Below are 16,712 nucleotides of genomic sequence, written 5' to 3' on the forward strand. Positions count from 1 at the left end.
TTCTACTGGGCTCTTTGCTGACTCCACAGACGAAGATGACCAGCCTCTCTGCCTTCTGGAGCTTCGGCCTGTCAGAGAGACAGACCCACACAGAGCCTCCTGTGAGTCAGCCTGGGCCAGGTGACTAGCATGACCAGCCCGCGTCTCCCGTGGAGGGGATCTGAGGAGGCTTCGTGGAAGCAGGGGTGCCAGGCCGGTCTGTGTGTCACAGTGGGGCTCCTGCGGGGAGAGGCGCCCAGCTCTTCTCACACAGGCAATGTCTACACCGGAGGGCCGTTGCCCCAGCCCGCAGGCAAGGGGGTGGTCTGGAGGTCGTGTGGCTGTGGGCACCTGCCTGGGACCCTCTCGGACCCTCTGAGCTAGCCAGGGTGGCAAGGAAATGCAGACAGCTGAGTTGAATCCTGATTCCACCCTTCGTCCACCTCGGGAGATTTTCATGGCCACTCTAAGTGCCAGAATCCCCATCCGTGGAATGGGGACACAAAATGTGCCCTCCTCATGGGGCTGTTGGAGGCTCGAGAGAGGCACTGCCCACAGGTGCTCAGCAGCAGGGTATCCGCCTCCACAACGGCTGGTGGCTGTTGCTCTGTCTCTGCCGAGGCCCGTGTGAGCGGCTGTGCGTCCAGCCTTTTACATGTGCGGTGTGATCCCTCGCCCTCGAGACGGTTCTGCAAGGTGGAGTTATTGTTGGTGCGGTTGTACAGATGTGGAAACGGAGGCAGCTAGTGAGTGTGGCTCCCAGCTCAACCCTTCTAGCCCCTTCCCGGCAGCTCGGCCATCCCAGCGACTGGAAGGACCCTCCCCTGGGCCCAGCTCCGTACCAGGCTGTCTCCGTATTCACTCTGCCACGTGTCTGTTTCTTGGGAGTGAATAGGGCCTCTTTGATTGCCTTTCTTTTCCCCTTTCCAAAAATCATCATCTTGTTATCAGAGGCACACATCTGCGTCTCTTGGCTCTGACCCACAGGCTGTGTTTGCCGCGATCAACGCGTAGCTCTGTGTGGCCGTGATGTATATCCAAGATGGCACTGTGACCCTGAACCTGTGGGCCAGGGAGGGCAGCGGGAGGCCCCCCTGATGGGGCTGAGGCGAGGCAGCTGGCTGACACTGCCCTGCGCTCAGGGCTAATTCTTCTTGTTCCGGGACTGGGGAACAGCTGCCCCCCAGCTTGGGGGCATCCCTAGCTGCCTCAGAGCCTGGGCCCAGGTACTCCCTGCCACTCTCCTGGTGGGCACTCGCCAACCAAGATGGATGGCTCCCTGAATTACTCCACGAGGGGTCCCCGCTGGGTCCTCTCCCAGCCACTCTCCACACCACAGCCAGAGGAGCAGCCGGAAGCCATCCATTTCTCTCCCTGAGTCCTGTAGCCTGGCCCCGCCCCCTCACCCCGGCCACCGTCCTCCTCCCTCACTGTGTGTAGTGACCTCCTCTCTGCTCCACAGATATGTCAAGACTCCCCTCAGCTTGGTCTGTTGTCTTTGCTGTGCATTCTGCCTGGCCTGTACCCACCCCTCCTTCTGTCCTCCGCTTCCTTCAGGCCTCGGCTCAAATGCCCCCCCTCTCCTGGCCTCAGGCCCTGCTCTCCCCTCCTTTATGACAGGCATTACTTTGTAACTGGATGTTGTCTGTGTGACGCCTGGTTGCTGTCATTCTTCTCCAGCAGACCTGCAGCTCTTGGAGGGTGGAGATCAGGACCATCCGCTCCCCTCTGTGTTTCCTGAGCACTCAGAAATGTGCTTTTGGGTGAATAAATCAGTCTCGAGCAAGCGACTTAATTCCTTGAAGCTTCAATCTTCATCTGTAAAAGAGGGACAATAATAGAATTGTCACAAGGTTTAAAAAAGACGTGTGTGAAACATATGGCCCAACGCCTGGCACAAAGCAAGTGCTGGGTCAGTGCTGAGTGCGGTTATTTTTATTAACCCCTGTCGAGGAAGGGGTTGGTGGTTGGCGTCAAGGAGAACTCCACATTCCACAGGCAAACCTTTGTGGGGTGCTGGCCCTTGGCAAAGATCTCGGGGTGTCATGGGATTGGTCTCTGCCCCCCCACCCCCACCCCCAGTGCCTCACACCACACATCAGCCGCCTCTGGCAAGGGGCACTTTGTCAGGGAGGCTTTCTCATCCGGGAATGAGGCCGTGGGAGGAGGGCATCCGATCCTTCAATCAGCAAGTCCCAGCGACGCCTTGACTTGGCTTCGATTAACCAGGCTGAGATTCAGCCCCGAAGACACTCACTGCCCAGGATGGACTGGAAAAAAAGGACACAGGTGACACGGATTGCCATAATGACAGTTGAAAGAAGTTCTTTTGATAAAAGTGTTCAGAGGAAGAAGACCCCAGATCCAGGTGGAGGAATCAAGGATATCTTCATGGAAGCAGCAGCATTTTCTCTAGGACTTAAAGTAGACATTGGACTGGGGAGTGTGCAGAGACATTTGGGGTGAGAGGAGGGCATTCCAAGCAGAGGTAGAGCTTGAGTAAAGGGCTGGGAGCCTAGAAAGAGGGGACCACACAGTGTAGCTGGAGTATGGAAAGACTATTAAGAAATAAGGCTGGGGGCACCTGGGTGGCTCAGTGGGTTAAGCGTCCGGCTCAGGTTATGATCTCACGGTTTCGTGAGTTCAAGCCCCACGTCGGGCTCTGCGCTGGCATCTTGCTTGAGATTCTCTCGCTCTGTCTCTCTGCCCCTCCCCTACTCGCACTGTCTCTGTCTGTCTCAAATAAATAAACTGAAAGAAGAGAAGAGAAGAGAAGAGAAGAGAAGAGAAGAGAAGAGAAGAGAAGAGAAGAGAAGAGAAAGAGGGTACTGTATCAGTCAGTCTCTTCCAAAATAATGCTGGGGAACAATTATTCTACAATGAGTGGCAGACAAGGAGTGTTTTGTTTTGTTTTTTTTAAGGTTTATTCATTTTTTCAGAGACAGAGCATGAGGAGGGAGGGACAGAGAGAGAAGGAGACACAGAAACCGAAGCAGAGAGCCTGATGCGGGGCTCAAACTCACGAACCATGAGATCATGACCTGAGCTGAAGTTGGACGCTTGACCAACAGAGCCACTCAGGTGCCCCTAGGAAGCGTTTCTTATTCATATAGTTGCAGGTAGGCTATCTGGGCTGTGCTCAGCTGGGTCCAGTCTGCTCCATCTGTCTCTCACCCTTCCTGGACCAGTGGCTGTTTGAGATTTGTTCTTCTCACTGTGAAAGGTAGGAGTGCAAGAGGGCAGGCCCAACCATGCAAGCTTATTTCAAACTTCTATTCAAGTCATGTTCACTAATCCCATTGACAAGTCTCACAGCCGAGCCTAAAGTCAAGGGCACAGTTTAATTCCCCACTCACCATGACGCCAAAGCAAATTACATGGGCAAGACCAAGGTTGATGGGCCGGGGATGTTTGCTTCTCCCATGGAGGTGAAGGGAGGGTACGGAGCAATCTTCTAACTTAACAGGTGAAAGCCAGGTAGAAGCCAGTGTGTATGGAGGGACTCAGCAGCTGCCCAGAGCTGCGGCCGGACTTTAATGTCTCTCGGGGTGAGCAGCAGAAGGCTCCGTCTTTTCCTTTCCCGCCAGTGAGCATTAAGTGTGTTGAAAATGCCACAGTGACTGCCCAGCTCCTATCCTGCCTTCCTGAGTGCTCATGCCTCCTCCCTGCCTGGCATGAAAGCCATGCTAGTCTTTCCTGCTGGGCCAAGGAGGTCAAGGATCTGCAAGGGATCCTAGCTTTGCCAGCCCCGAGGTGGCTTCCTCTGCTGGAACTGAGCCTTATGATAGCAGGCCCACGCACTGAGCGCCTAGGTGTGGTGCACTGGGTATATAAAATTCTCTTGGATTGAATGCCTGCTGAATGCTCTTTGTGTGCATTTCTCTGAACTGGCCACACCCTTCTAAGAAGGAGACCTTATTCCCATTTTCCTGAGGTCAAATTAGTTGCCCAGGACCCCACAGCTGGGAAGGAACTAAGCTAGGATTAGAACGGAGCCTACAAGGGTGTATGGTCTGGAAGGTGGTACCTGGTCACAGCTCTGCCCTGAGCTACTGAGCCACCGTGTGACTTTGGAGACACCACTGTAGTATCCTGGGCTCCAATTCCTCTGTCTGCCTTTTCTTCTCTCCGAGATGTCCTGAGATAAAAGCAGCTCCAAATTCGACCCTCAGCACTGTCACAGGGAGTTTTAAAAGACAAGTTTCCCGATCGGGCAGCACCCTCAGCTCTTACTTAAAAACACACTAATACGACATTAACGTCTTTACAACACACCCTGTTTTCCAGTGAGGAGCCCTGTCCAGTAGACTAGTTCAGTGAACCATGTCTGGTCATCCATCACATTGACCCTCATTCAGCAGTCGGCCACAGCAAACGTCCTCCGGCCTGTTACGGCAGCAAAGCGTGACGTCTGTTTGGGAAGGCTGGAGGAAGCCATTAGTTCCACCAGGGCCGTGATGTCTGCACGTCCCCATTTTGTCCCCGCGACAGTGTTTTCCTTGAATAGCTGGCCACTGCTGTGTATGGTGTGTTTTCTCCGAGGCCAAGAGCCCTTTTAAAGTGTCCGAGGATCTCCAGGAAGGCGCTGTCAGTGTTTCCACTAGCCGTGCATTCATTCAACAGCCGTCTGCTCTCACCTTCTCTGCGCCTGGCCTGGGGATGGATGCCCGGGCCACTGGGAAGAGTCAGATCCAGCCAGTGCCCCCTGGGATTCACAGGCACGTACGATGTGGTGGGAGCAGTGCTGTGACCAAGGGGCCTGCGGCAAAGTGGGGCAGGCTTGCACAGGAGGGAGTGGGCAGGTCTGCTTGGTGGCTCAGGAATTCCTGAGAGAAGACTCCACGCTCCAGCCCAGGCCAGGACAGAGAGTAGGTGTTCACCAGGCCGACTCGGAAAAGGAAGGTATCCCGGGCATAGGGACCCATGTCAGCAGAAACCCCATGGCCTTCGGGGAGCTCCTGATGACATCATGTGGGTAGAGCATCACGTGCACAGAGAGCAGCAGAGAGGCTGGTGAGGCTGCCAAGGCCTGGACCACAAGCACCCAGTGCACTGTGCCCAGGGACTTTGAATGTGATTAGGGCATCGAGGGCCTAAGAAAGGCAGTGGCATCATCAGATCTGATCATCTTTTATTGATTCACTCCTAGCAAGAGCGTCCCGTTGAGTGCCAGGAATAGTTCCTAAAAAATATCTTTAGTCCTTCCAGAGGCTCCAGGAAACCTCTGCCTGGAAACACACATCCTCTGAACACAATTTTATGTGATCCAGGAAATAGCCATCGTGGGAAGATTCAAGAAAAGCATTATTCCTGAAGGAAACAGAACCCTCCCAGACCTGACAGAAATGCAGAGGTCCTAATCCCTAAAAGGATTTCATGCAGCCAGAAGACGTCACCATCCAAGATGCTGTGATATCATGCACTTTGGGGTAGCGGGGATATCATTTCCATCATCCCCGACACCCACAAAGCAGAACGTTCCAGTCGCTACTGCTGTATAACAAATTACTCCAAAATATGGTGGCTTAAGACAATTCTTTTATTATGCTCACAGATTCAGTGGGTCAGGAATTCATAAAGGGCACAGTGGGTATAGCTTATCTCTTTACCACTGTGTATGCGCCCTCAGCTGGAAAGGCTTGAAGGGTAACTTGACAGGTGGAGCCCACGCGTGTGGGATTGGTGCTGGCAGTTCAGAAGGGGCTGTCACTCAGAAAGCATACACATGGCCTCCCTGTGCGTTCTCTCCTTGTGGGCTCCATTGTCCTTCCTCACAGTAGGGTGGCTTGTTCTAAGCACCAGCGTTCCAGGAGACGGGAAGTGGAAACTGCCAGTTTCTTAAGGTCTGGGCCTAGAAACTAGCACATCGCCCCTTCTGCTTTATTCTTTTGCTCCCGGTAGTCACAGAGGTCGACCCAGATTCAAGGGGAGGATCCTTGGGAGGAGTCCTTCTCATGGGGTGGGGTGCACTGAGGCAGCCATGTTTGGGAAATACAACCTGCCGGACAGCCACACTGAGAAACTGAGAAAGCTTGGAAGCTGAGAAAGAAACACTTGTGTTGTTTCTTTACAGATTAAGAAAAGTCTCTGTGGATTATGTCATCAAATTAAATGCAACCATTAGAGTATGGCTCTGGGGATAGTGCAGTAATAGGCTATGCTTTGGGTGATTTTTTTTCCTTCTGAGTATTCTTCCTGGAGCTTATGTTGCCCGGCCTGACCCATTTCTCTTTGCTAATACAACATCACATAAAAACCTCGTGGTCATTAAGACAGCAGAGTCAGGAGAGGGGATACAAACCCTGTCTAGCAGCCCAGGGTTCCTGCCCAGGCAGCCCTGGGGGGTGGGGGAGGGAGGAGGTGACAGGAGCCGGGGGCCAGTCCCTTACAGAAACTGACCCACGCACAACAAATAGCTTCGCACAGGACAATGGTGTGGACACACACAGCCACCCTGGCCACAGCCTGGTGGTGGGGTCTCCTCTGTCTCTTGGCACCCGCCCCTGGAATAGATAGATAGCTAACCTGCCCCGGGCGTGGTCACCACAGACACCTGCATGGTGGACTCAGTCTATTCAACCCAACACATGTACCTTTACCTCTGGGTGCCAGACCAGAGCCAGGCACTGCCAAATGTGAATGAGCCACAGCCCCTGCAAACCCTCCCCACGCAGAGTGATGGGCCTTTTATTCTCAAATACTTAGCAGGCACCTGTGATGGGCTGGAAAGTGTCCTGGGCAATGGAGGACAGCAGTGAACAAAACAGGGCTCTCCCCTCCTATGTTCCCTTATGAGAAGACAGTAAACGGGGAAGCAGATCCACACATGACGTCTCTGGGATAAAGGTGCTGAGGAAGAATAGAGAGGCAAGGGAAAAGCGACAGAGGTGTTGTTGTGGCAGTGTGATGGAGACTGCCAAGGCCTAACAGGGAGCAGGCTTGGAGGGCTGCAAGAACAACATGGAGTGAGAGAAATAGGGAGGAGGAGTGGGCGATGAGGGCGAGAGGAAGCCGGGGCCAGATCACAGGGCCTCAGAGTCCAATGGGAGCCATGGGAGGGTTGTGAGCAGAAGAGTAGCACAGAAGGACTGGCATTTTCAAAGGATCTTTCTGGCCGCCACGTTGAGGATAGATGGGTGGAGGTGTGGGGGTGGGGGACGCAAGGGTAGGAGCCCAGGGGCCAGTTAGAAGGCTCTTGGAATAAATCCAAGAGAGAGAAGAAGGTGGCCGGACCCAGGGGGCAGCACAGAGGAGGGGAGAAGTAGGTGGAGTCTGGAAATGGTGCAGAGAGCCACCAGGATTTGCTGCGGGATAGGGTGGAGAGAAGAGAGATGCAGAATCAAGGGCTGGGGCACTGCTCTTGGGAGGAGGGGCTTGGCGTTAACCACTGTGGTTGAGGAGTAGGTTAAAGATGAGATGCCTATGGTCTCCCGGGGGTGAGGACAAGGTCCTGGCTGGGAGTTGACATTGGGGAGTCCTCAGCATGTAGGTGGTTATTGAACTAAGGGAATGAGGGAGGGCAGAGAAGAGAAAAGGCCCAGTGATGATGGAGCCCATCCATAGTGGTCTGGCAAAGAGGAGGAACCAGCAGAGGAGACTGGGAAAGTGCAGATACAGGGTTAGAAAAAGAGTGGCGTCCCGAAGGCCACGGTCCGCTCAGAGCAAGCACGATGCCAGGGAGAGTAAGTGCATCCGTCAGAGATAGACCATCCTGGCTCCCTGCCTTTCCCACTTCCACTGGGAAGCTATTTCTTGAGCCGGAGATGAGTCTTCTGCACCCCGGAGCCCTGCTCTTCCGGAAGGGCAGAGACACATAGCTTAGCAGTTCTTTGTGGTGCACCGAGAGTGGGGCAGCTCTTGTGGTGGAGATGGGGGTGCACAGAATGGGGGCAGACAGTGTGGGCCTGGAGGAGCTGCTGAAGGTTTTCTCAGGGGAGGAGGGTCCAGGGAGGGCAGGACCCTCACGTAGACCATGGAATGACGTTCACAGTGGCTTCCTGAGGGTGGGCTCTAGATCTCTCCAGGTGAAGGTGGGGTGGGGAGGCCGTTCCTAGCAGTCTGCGGAAGAGTCACAGAGGTAGGGACATCTAAAGAGGCCACAGGGAATGGTGGGAGGCCTACTTGGGTTGGGGACTCTGACCTTTGGGGCTGCTTGGAGACAAGGTGCAGAACTGGTGCAGAGAGGCAGCGGGAACCCTTGACCCCAAGGAGCTCGCAGTCAGTTAGAAGGTGAGCAGAGCCCCAAGGTTCAGCACAAGGGTAGACACACCAGTGGAAGCTCTCTCCGCAGGAGGAGCTTGGCTGGATGGAATCAGGGAAGGCTGCCAGTGGGAGGTAGAGCTTGGAGAGCGTGTGGGCTTTGAGTGTGGCCAGATGCACAGAACGGCTTCCTGGCAGAGAAGAGCACGCGTGCCAAGGTATGGAGGCAGGAGTGTGCAGCATGTGTCCAGGAAGCAGAGCTTGATGGGAGAGGAGATTAGCCGGATCCTTTGGAGTCAGACCCAAAAGTCTTCACCCCCCACCCCCCCACCCCAACCTTATTGCATGGGCACTGGGAAGCCGTTGCAGTTTCCTGAGCTGAGGAGGGACACAGCTGGGTCTCGTTTTAGGAAGACAGGTCAGGCAACAATGTACAAGGTGAATTTGAGGGGAAGGGGAGGGGTCCTGGAGGTAGGAAGACCCTTTCAGAGGCAGGTGCCCACCCGGATCGGGGATGTTAACGGCCTCAGCAGCAGACACAGGTAGGACCGATGTGACACTTTTCCTTTAAGTTGGGCCAAAGGTTTTGTAAGCTGCAGCCTCATGCCGCACTGCCCTGTGGGGCAGGGAGGGGCTGGTAACGCAGGAGCACCACAAGGCCTCGGTGACCCCAGAAGACTGTGGAGGGGCTGCCCAGGGCCAGTTGAGGGCAAGGAGGGCCACGCTTCTGTGTGTTGGGTGAAGCTCACATGCACCTAACACTGTGCCAGCACCTTTCCATCCACTGCCCCGTTTAGCCCTCCCGGCATCCTTAGGAAGTAGGTCCTACTGTCGTCCCCATTTTGAAGATGAAGGACACAGACTCAGAAAGGTACAGTGACTTGCCTTGGCACACAGATAGTATGTGATGGAACCAGGATTTGAACCCACATCTCCCTGACCAGGCCAGTGTTTCAGGATGAGCTACGGGACCCAGGAAATAAGAACAATGAACTAATTTGTCAAGCACTTAACTCTGCCCCAGGCATACACAGGTGTCTTTATGAGAAAGGCCAGGCACTTATATGATGCATTTATCTCAGCTCAGGAACCTGCAGTGGCTCCCCAGTATCTAGCCTAGTGGCCTTACCTCACTTTACAGAGGAGGACTTTGATATTTGGAACAGATGTGTGGCTGGCCCCAAGCTGGGGTTTGAACCCAGGGCTGTGTTCTTTTAACACACCTCACTGCCTCCTGCCTGGCGGGGGGGGGGGGGGGGGGGGGGGGGGAGGGGAGGGGGAGGTGTCCTTTGTGCACAATGAGCATTCAGAGCTAGAAGTGGGAGAGTGAGCCAACCTGGAACCTGTCTCAGGGCCAAGGCCAGTGGAACTTTCAAGCTGGCTGCCTGCCTTTTTGCCCCCCTTCGGCTCTGTGCGTCTAAATCAAGTACCTATTCTCTGAATAGGGTTGTGTGTTTTCCCCTGGGGAGCTGCCCCAGGCCAGCTGCAGGTACAGATAGAGTTGAATTCGGGATTGGGCCTTCTCTCTGGCCCAGCCTGGCCACTGGGTAACTTCTGGCCGGGAATGAAAGGCTTTCCAATAAGTGCCTTGCTGGCCCGCAGCCCGGCTGTGTGGTAGGTGGGGGCCCGGGTGAGAGGTCAACTGAGGAAGGATACAGGAACCTGAGAGCCGGGCAGAACTTTGCCAAAAGCTCCCTTAGCGAGCTACCTTCTCAGCCGGGGCCTCCGGAGCATTTGGGAAGGAGAGCTGGTCACGAGGAGCCCTGGCTGCCCTTCTGGCCCAGCCTAGACCCTTGGGCTTCTGAGCTCAGGCTCAGCTCAGGGAAGGAAGGCCCCTGGGGTAAAAACACTGGGCAGCTCAGGGCAGGATTCAGAAATCAGACACCCTGGGTCTCGTCCCCTTGGCCTTGGGCTTCTCTTCAAGCCCTCCCTGGTCAGAGCGGCCTCCTGTCCCTTGGAGGGATAGGGCAGGGTTATCAATCAGATCCAACTGTTTTCACAAGGAATTGAGAGAAGTTGGGTTCTGCTCTGCCTTTGATCTAATCCTGGGTATGTCTCAACCCCTCTCTGGGGGCCCTCTATGAAATTTAGGGGCGGGGCAGTGGGATCTTAAAAATCCCTTCTGGCCCTTAAAAAATCCGGTGTGAGGCCCTGTGGTGTAACAGGAGGGGGCCGTAGCTTCAGAGCCAAGAGGATGGACACCAGCTGGTGCTCCGTGGCCGGGCGCATCTCAGCATCTGTGCATCTCGGGCCCATGGGCGTTCCCATGCCCCACTGCCTCTTCATCTGACAGTAAAGCGTCCCTGTGAACCGGGTTTGGCCATTGACAACCACAAGGGAAGCAGCCGGCATAAACCAGGAAAGATCAACTTTGTTTGACTTGGGTGTTTTCCTACCAATCCTTCAGTGTAGGAGGAGTTGACATTCTGGAAATTCACTTCATCCCCAATACCAAAACCATCTTGGGATGCCTGACTCTGGATTGGGGAGCCCTTGCTTCTGGAAGCAGATTCTAAAGCCTCCAGCTTTACCCTTCTCCCAGTTTCTCCTGATCTCCCTCTCATCCTTTTCCAGGCCTAGGAAGGTGGTGGTTTGAGTTTCAGGAGTCTCTGCCTGCAAAATCAACACAAGTGAGTAGTTAGAGAAGCGCTAATTAAGGAGATTAGAGGCTGACTCTGAATGCAGGTGTGCCCGCAAAGCCCGAGCTCGTGCTTCAGACTCAAGTGGGGCTCAGCCCTGTGCGCTCCAGAGCTCCTCCAAGGGGAAGTGGAGCCTGCGGTCCTCACTGAGCCTCTTCAAGGCGGAACCGTCAGTCCTCCTGAGCTACATGCCAGTATCTAAAGGATTTGCTGCTACTTTACTTTAAAGGAGGCAGCTGTCTCTTACAGGAAGCCCTCCAGATGGCCCCAGGCACATCGCTTTCTCCCTCCTTTCTTCCTTCATGGGACTCTACACTCAGGCTCTGGTTGTGCCACGTGGGGAGGCCTTCCACATCACTGTCCTGCCCAGCCCGTGGTGTGGAGAGCTGCGATATTTTGCACCATTATCTCAGCCCTTACTCCCCAGGATAAGACTCTAAGGCCCAGTAGCAGGGGCCAGGCCTCAGAACTTGCGCTTTCTGGACTGACCATCCTAGAGCGGTCACCTTTGGTTTGTGCATTTGTTTGGTTTCTTTGCCCAAACATCCCCCCCCCCTTTTTTTTCCCAAATGGAAGTAGGTTTCTGGTTATAAAAATAATCCATGAGCCGAAGAAGTCAAAAGGCACCTGTAATCCCAGCACTCGGGAGGTAACTATTAAATCACATCTTGCCAGACTTAGTTCTGTGTAAGCTCATCCACATTTGGCATACAATAAAGAAATTATATTGTGTTTGGTTTTTTGTTGGTTTTTTTTTTTTTGCAACCTACATTTTATAACTTAACAGATCCCATGGATATCTCCCCAATAAACACAGGCCTACGTCACCTGCATGGATGGCTCCATAGTCCTATTTTATGTTTGAGCCACAATTTATATAACTAATCCCCTATTGTTGGATTTGGAGTTTTTTCCCAACTTTTCCCCATATGTATATGGTACCGCAACAATAAATACCTTCCCAGATAAATATCTGTGAACATTTTTTTTTCTTTCCTTAGAATAAAACAAGGAATAGAATTGAAAAGTCAGAGGACTGGCATATCAAGGTTTTGTAAATGAAATGCCAGTTCACCCTCTCCCCAGTGTCACAGAAAAGTGGTGGGCGCCTGACTGGCACTGATGGTTGGCTTGCTGGCGGATACGGGTGGACTGAGGTCTGGGAAGTGGTTCGGCCTGTGAACTTGGTGTCCCAGGCGGCTGGCCCCCGGCCACTGCCCCGAGGAGGAAGCAGCCTGGGGTGGGCGGAGGGGGGACGCTTGCTCCTGGACTCCCCTTCAAAGGCTGGTGGTATTGGAGCCTCCCTGGATCGTGCCTGGGCCAGCCTTGGCCTCGGAACCTGCCTAGGCGTTTAGAGGGGGCGTGGAGAATGGTAGCTTATGCGGCTGGGGATGGAAAGGACAGGAATGAGCCCGGGTCATGCCTCCGATCTCTGTGCCTACAGGAGGCCTCAGCGGGGCAACCATCATTGACTCCCTAGACACCCTCTACCTCATGGAGCTGCAGGACGAGTTCCAGGAGGCCAAGGCTTGGGTTGAAGAGAACTTCCACCTGAACGTGGTGAGTCAGACACCCTTGGGGTGTTGGAGCCAGAAGGGGTCCGGAAGGGCAGTGGCCAGCTCCACCCGGTCACTTCTGAGACCCAGAGACTCTGGCCCCAAGCTGCACAGCAGAGCAGTCCTGGAACTGGGGCTCTGCCCTCTCTGCTGAGCCCCCTCTCCTAAGACCAGCCTCAAGGTGGCGTTGAGCTCTGGCCGGCCCAGGAGTATTTACCAGCCTGTTGTCCCCTGGGAGGGAAGACAGCCAACGACCCTTCCTTCCCCTCCGTGGGAGGTGGCAGGCACCCAGGAAGTCCCTTCTAGGTTTGAATCTGTCACACGGAACAGTAGCAACAGGAGGGGAGAAGTGGTGTATATGCTCTGAGCCGCTCTAACCTGGAGCCCCCAGCTCACTCCATGCCGCCCTCTAAAGATAGGTGAGAGGCTGAGGAGCCATCCAGATGATAGTAACAATGACAATGACTAGTTCACGGGCTTGTTGTGAGAGTTAACTACCATGGAGGGTTACAACAAGCATTATAACACGGTCAAGTCTGATATGGATGCGAGGGGGTGTCCTCCTCCTTCTCGTCATCATCAAGGTTATTTTGAGGCATGTTATGCCTTCTGGTAGCCTGCGTGAGAAGGTCGGAATCCTCCCATTTCCTACCGTATGGAATGGGAGAAGGTGGGAGAAGGAAGGGGTATCTTCATAGGCCCACCTTGTCCCTGTGCAGATAGTGGATAGAGAATGGGCATCAGGCAGCTGCCTATGGTGCCAAGTGCTGGCAGGTTCGGGGAGCCTGGGGACATTCAAACAGGCGGGGGCAGGTTAGGGAGGGTCCTTGGAAGAAAGCAAGATGGGGTCACATCCCCTCTCTGAGCCTTGGCTTTCTCACCTGGAAAACGGGAACGGAAACCTCGCGGAGCCCTGTAAGGCTGAAAGAGAGAAGAGCTTTGCAGGTGCTGTGTCGGTGGAAAAGCTCTCCCAGATAAAGGGACAGTCATCGTTGTTGTCGGCAGTAAAGGGCAGTGATGTGGGGAGCACTGGGGGGGCAGGGATGGTAATAGCAGACCCCTTTAGGGAGCCACGCCAGGCACGGCGTGTGTGCCGGGCGGACGTCTCACCTGTACCACTCAGCGCCCTGTTGCCACCTGCTCAGGATGAAGAACCTCGGGCAGAGAAAAGCTAAATATCTTGCCCGAAGTCCCAAAGCCAAGTAAGAGGCCGAGGTGGGATTTTAACCTAGATCTGGTCCTTGGCATGGTGCCCCAATACCCCTGATTCGCAATCCAGACCTAAGAAAGAAAACAATGATTGAGGCAAGTGTGGACATGCCCTGAGGGCTACAGAGCTGAGGCTGAGGATTGCTGATTACCTACAAGTACCTTTCTGGCACCCCTCCCTCTCAGCCTCGGCTTTGTCCCATTTGCCCCGAAACCTCCTGGGAGAACCTTCCCCTCCCCCTGCCGCCCCAAGGAATGGCCGCCCTACCGTCCAGCTAGGCCAGGAGTTCCCTCAGGAAGGGGAGGTGGCTGGACTAGAGAGTCTGCCTCCCCTCAGGCTAATCTTCAGCCCGCAGCTCCCCACCAAGTTCTCCAGCTCCTTGGAGAACAGCCAGGCAGAACTTTGCTCTGATGGCCTCCGGCAAGGGCTGGGGAAGAAAGCCAAACCTGGTGTTTATTTGCAATGCTGTCAACGAGCTGTGGTGGCCTGCCAAGCAGGTGTCGATGCCTCTCAACTCTTGCTCCGAAAACCACCACCCAGCGGGGCCCCAGAGCCCAGCACAAGTATGGCCAGATCAACGGGGGGTGGGGGGCTGCGGCCAGAGTGACCTGTCTCGAGGACCTGGCTGTCCCTGGGAGCCCTGCAGGCACCTCACAAGTGTCCCCCGCCCCTGCCCTCCCCTTTCCCGCTGCCCTGCAGAGTGGAGAAGCATCCTTGTTTGAGGTGAACATCCGGTACATCGGGGGACTCCTCTCAGCCTTCTACCTGACGGGAGAAGAGGTAAGTTGGCCCTTGGAGGACCCTGGACCATTCAGGTGGGAAAAGGCTTTAGAGAACATGCAGTCCCGCTCCCTCATGTCACCAGTGAGGAAGCAGGGATTCAGGGGGATTTGCCTGGGGCTGCCCATGTCCGCCCAGCCTCCACGGTGCCACCTGCAGGCTCTCTCTCTCATGTTTCATCTGATGTTTCCCTTCTCTTGCCCAGGTGAGCCCCGCTGGCTCCCACAGTTGCTAGTAAATTCTCCAAGGATGATGACTAGTCTACTCACACCAGCCCTGTAGCTCCTAGCACAGCACCCAGCAGTCTGGGCTCAGCACTGGCTTGGAGAGCTGCTGGACTGGTTTTTGCAGGTGCTAGTTTTCAGCATTGAGAAAGCTAAGACCATTGTTTTGCCATTTCCACCCCTGGGGCCCCTCAGCCTTGTCCTGCTCCACAGCCACTCCTCCGCTCCCCCTCCCCTTCCAGGTGCCAGCCACCGGCCAGAGGTCGGCTGCAGGTCTCAAGGGGCAACAGGGAGATGGGGCAGCCACTGGGGCTGGTCTCATGTCCGAAGTGCAAGGCCTCAGCCCCAGGCAAGCTGTGTTGGCTTCCAGAGGGTGGACTGTGCAGTGTGGGGAGAAGACAGAGCCCTGAGCAGGGAGGGAGTCAGAAAACCTGGGTCTCATCCCCACACCACACCTGCCTGTGATCTTGAGCAAGTCCTCCCCCACCCCTGGGCCTCGCTTCCTTCCCCACCATGGGGATGAACTCACAGAGCTCTTGTGAGATGGATCGGGAGGGATAGGAGTTGACCCTGAGCTGACCAGCTCCAAAGCCCATACTGTCCGTGCTACAAGAGAATTTTGAAAACCACAGAGCTCTGTAGAAATAGGAGGCTCTTCCTCCCTTCGAGAAGTCCCATGAAAGTGCAGCCCAAGTATCGGGGGGTGAGGCTGGCCAAGTCCCCAGCCATCGGTCATCATCGATCAGTTGTGTTCCCTGTTACCCAGAGGGGTCACGCTGCTCAGCACAACCGCTGCTCTGGGGTTAGATGCCTTGGCCTTGGCCCTTTCCCTTCCCTGCCCTTCTTCCTGCTCTGTCCACCCTGAGACAATATCTTCCCTGCTCATGCCGCGGGGAGAGCCACCAAAAAATCCCTGCTAACCTCCAGTGGTGGTGTCTGAGGAAGTCAGCTGCAACCAAGGGTTCAGAGGCAACAGGTGCACTCTACTTCCTGTCACCTCGGGCCTCTCCATCAAGCCTGATCTCCTCAGCAAAGATTACCACTTGTACCAATCTGTCTCCAAACCAGTGTGGTTGGGATCCCTTGGCTTTGAGCCACACGAAACCTGAATCGTATTTGAAAACCCTAGGATAGGAAAATGACATGGAACAGAAAAGGCACCCTGTTCTTCCAGGCACTTGCCCAGCCTCCCTGCCACTCATGGCTGTGGAAGGTGGCCATAGCGTATAGATAGGGACAGGGGAGGGAGCCATGCAGCTCAGGGCTCTCAGGGGTCAGTTTGAGGGGCCAGCGATTGAGGGAGGAGCTGGTGCCCCTCAGTCCTGATGCTTGACCCAGCCTCCACCCTCCTCATAGGGTATCCTGGCTCTGAAAACCTATCTGAGGCCTTGGCTCCCTAGTGATGTAGTCTGGCTGGGTCTGAGGACCCAGAGGAGGGGAGGTGCCCCAGGACCAGCCAAGAGGGTCCTCGGCTTCATGCAGGGTAGAAATCAAACACAAGCCAAGAGGAAGTGAGAGCAGAAGACTGAGGGCGAGTATAGGTACAGACAGAGCATCTGGGAGACTTGGGAAGGAAAAGGAGTCTTGTCTTTGCTTGGGGTCTGGGGTTTTTACTGAGGATTGTGGTCTGATGTACATGCCCTCTCAGATACCCAGGAACTGGTCAGAGCAAGGACAAGGAGCCAGGTGTCCTCCGTAAGTCACTTACTCCTTGGAGTCGGGGGTCTTGGCATCGAGATGTCTAGCATCAGTGTCTGGAATATGCACAGGACAGCCTCACCCGGTCATTCTTACCTGGTCATTCCCTCGATGCTATCTGTCATGCTGGAAGACTTCAAAGAAATCGTTAACTCCTTGACCCTTGCAAAGAGGGCTACATTATTTGTACTATGAGGCGTGTGTAAGGCAGGTGCAGGTCCTGGCAAGAATAGAAGCAGGAAAAGGAGCATAAAAAGCAGTCCCCCCCCCCTTCATGGCGTTGCCTCAGTTTCCCCATCTCACTTTAAGGATCAACAGTCTGACTCTCCAGGATGCAGACTGGACAGTGGGGTGTGGACAGGAGTGCCTGTGACTTAGAAATATTTCCCAAAGCCCAGGGAGCCCCATGTGGCTCAGAATCCCTGAA

The 16,712-nt window shown here is 54.8% G+C and overlaps 1 protein-coding gene across 1 annotated transcript in view; it reads left to right on the forward strand.

Annotated features, from left to right (window-relative positions):
* Window positions 1–16,712, forward strand: part of MAN1C1 (mannosidase alpha class 1C member 1) — a 142,570-nt gene that overhangs the window by 96,275 nt on the left and 29,583 nt on the right. The window contains exons 6-7 of the mRNA XM_030328050.1: window positions 12,262–12,377; window positions 14,283–14,363. Coding sequence (XP_030183910.1) covers window positions 12,262–12,377; window positions 14,283–14,363 — 197 coding nt within the window. The remainder of the gene's footprint in view (window positions 1–12,261; window positions 12,378–14,282; window positions 14,364–16,712) is intronic.

This window comes from Lynx canadensis, chromosome C1, assembly GCF_007474595.2.
Source record: "Lynx canadensis isolate LIC74 chromosome C1, mLynCan4.pri.v2, whole genome shotgun sequence".
In the NCBI taxonomy this organism is placed as follows: Eukaryota; Metazoa; Chordata; class Mammalia; order Carnivora; family Felidae; genus Lynx; species Lynx canadensis.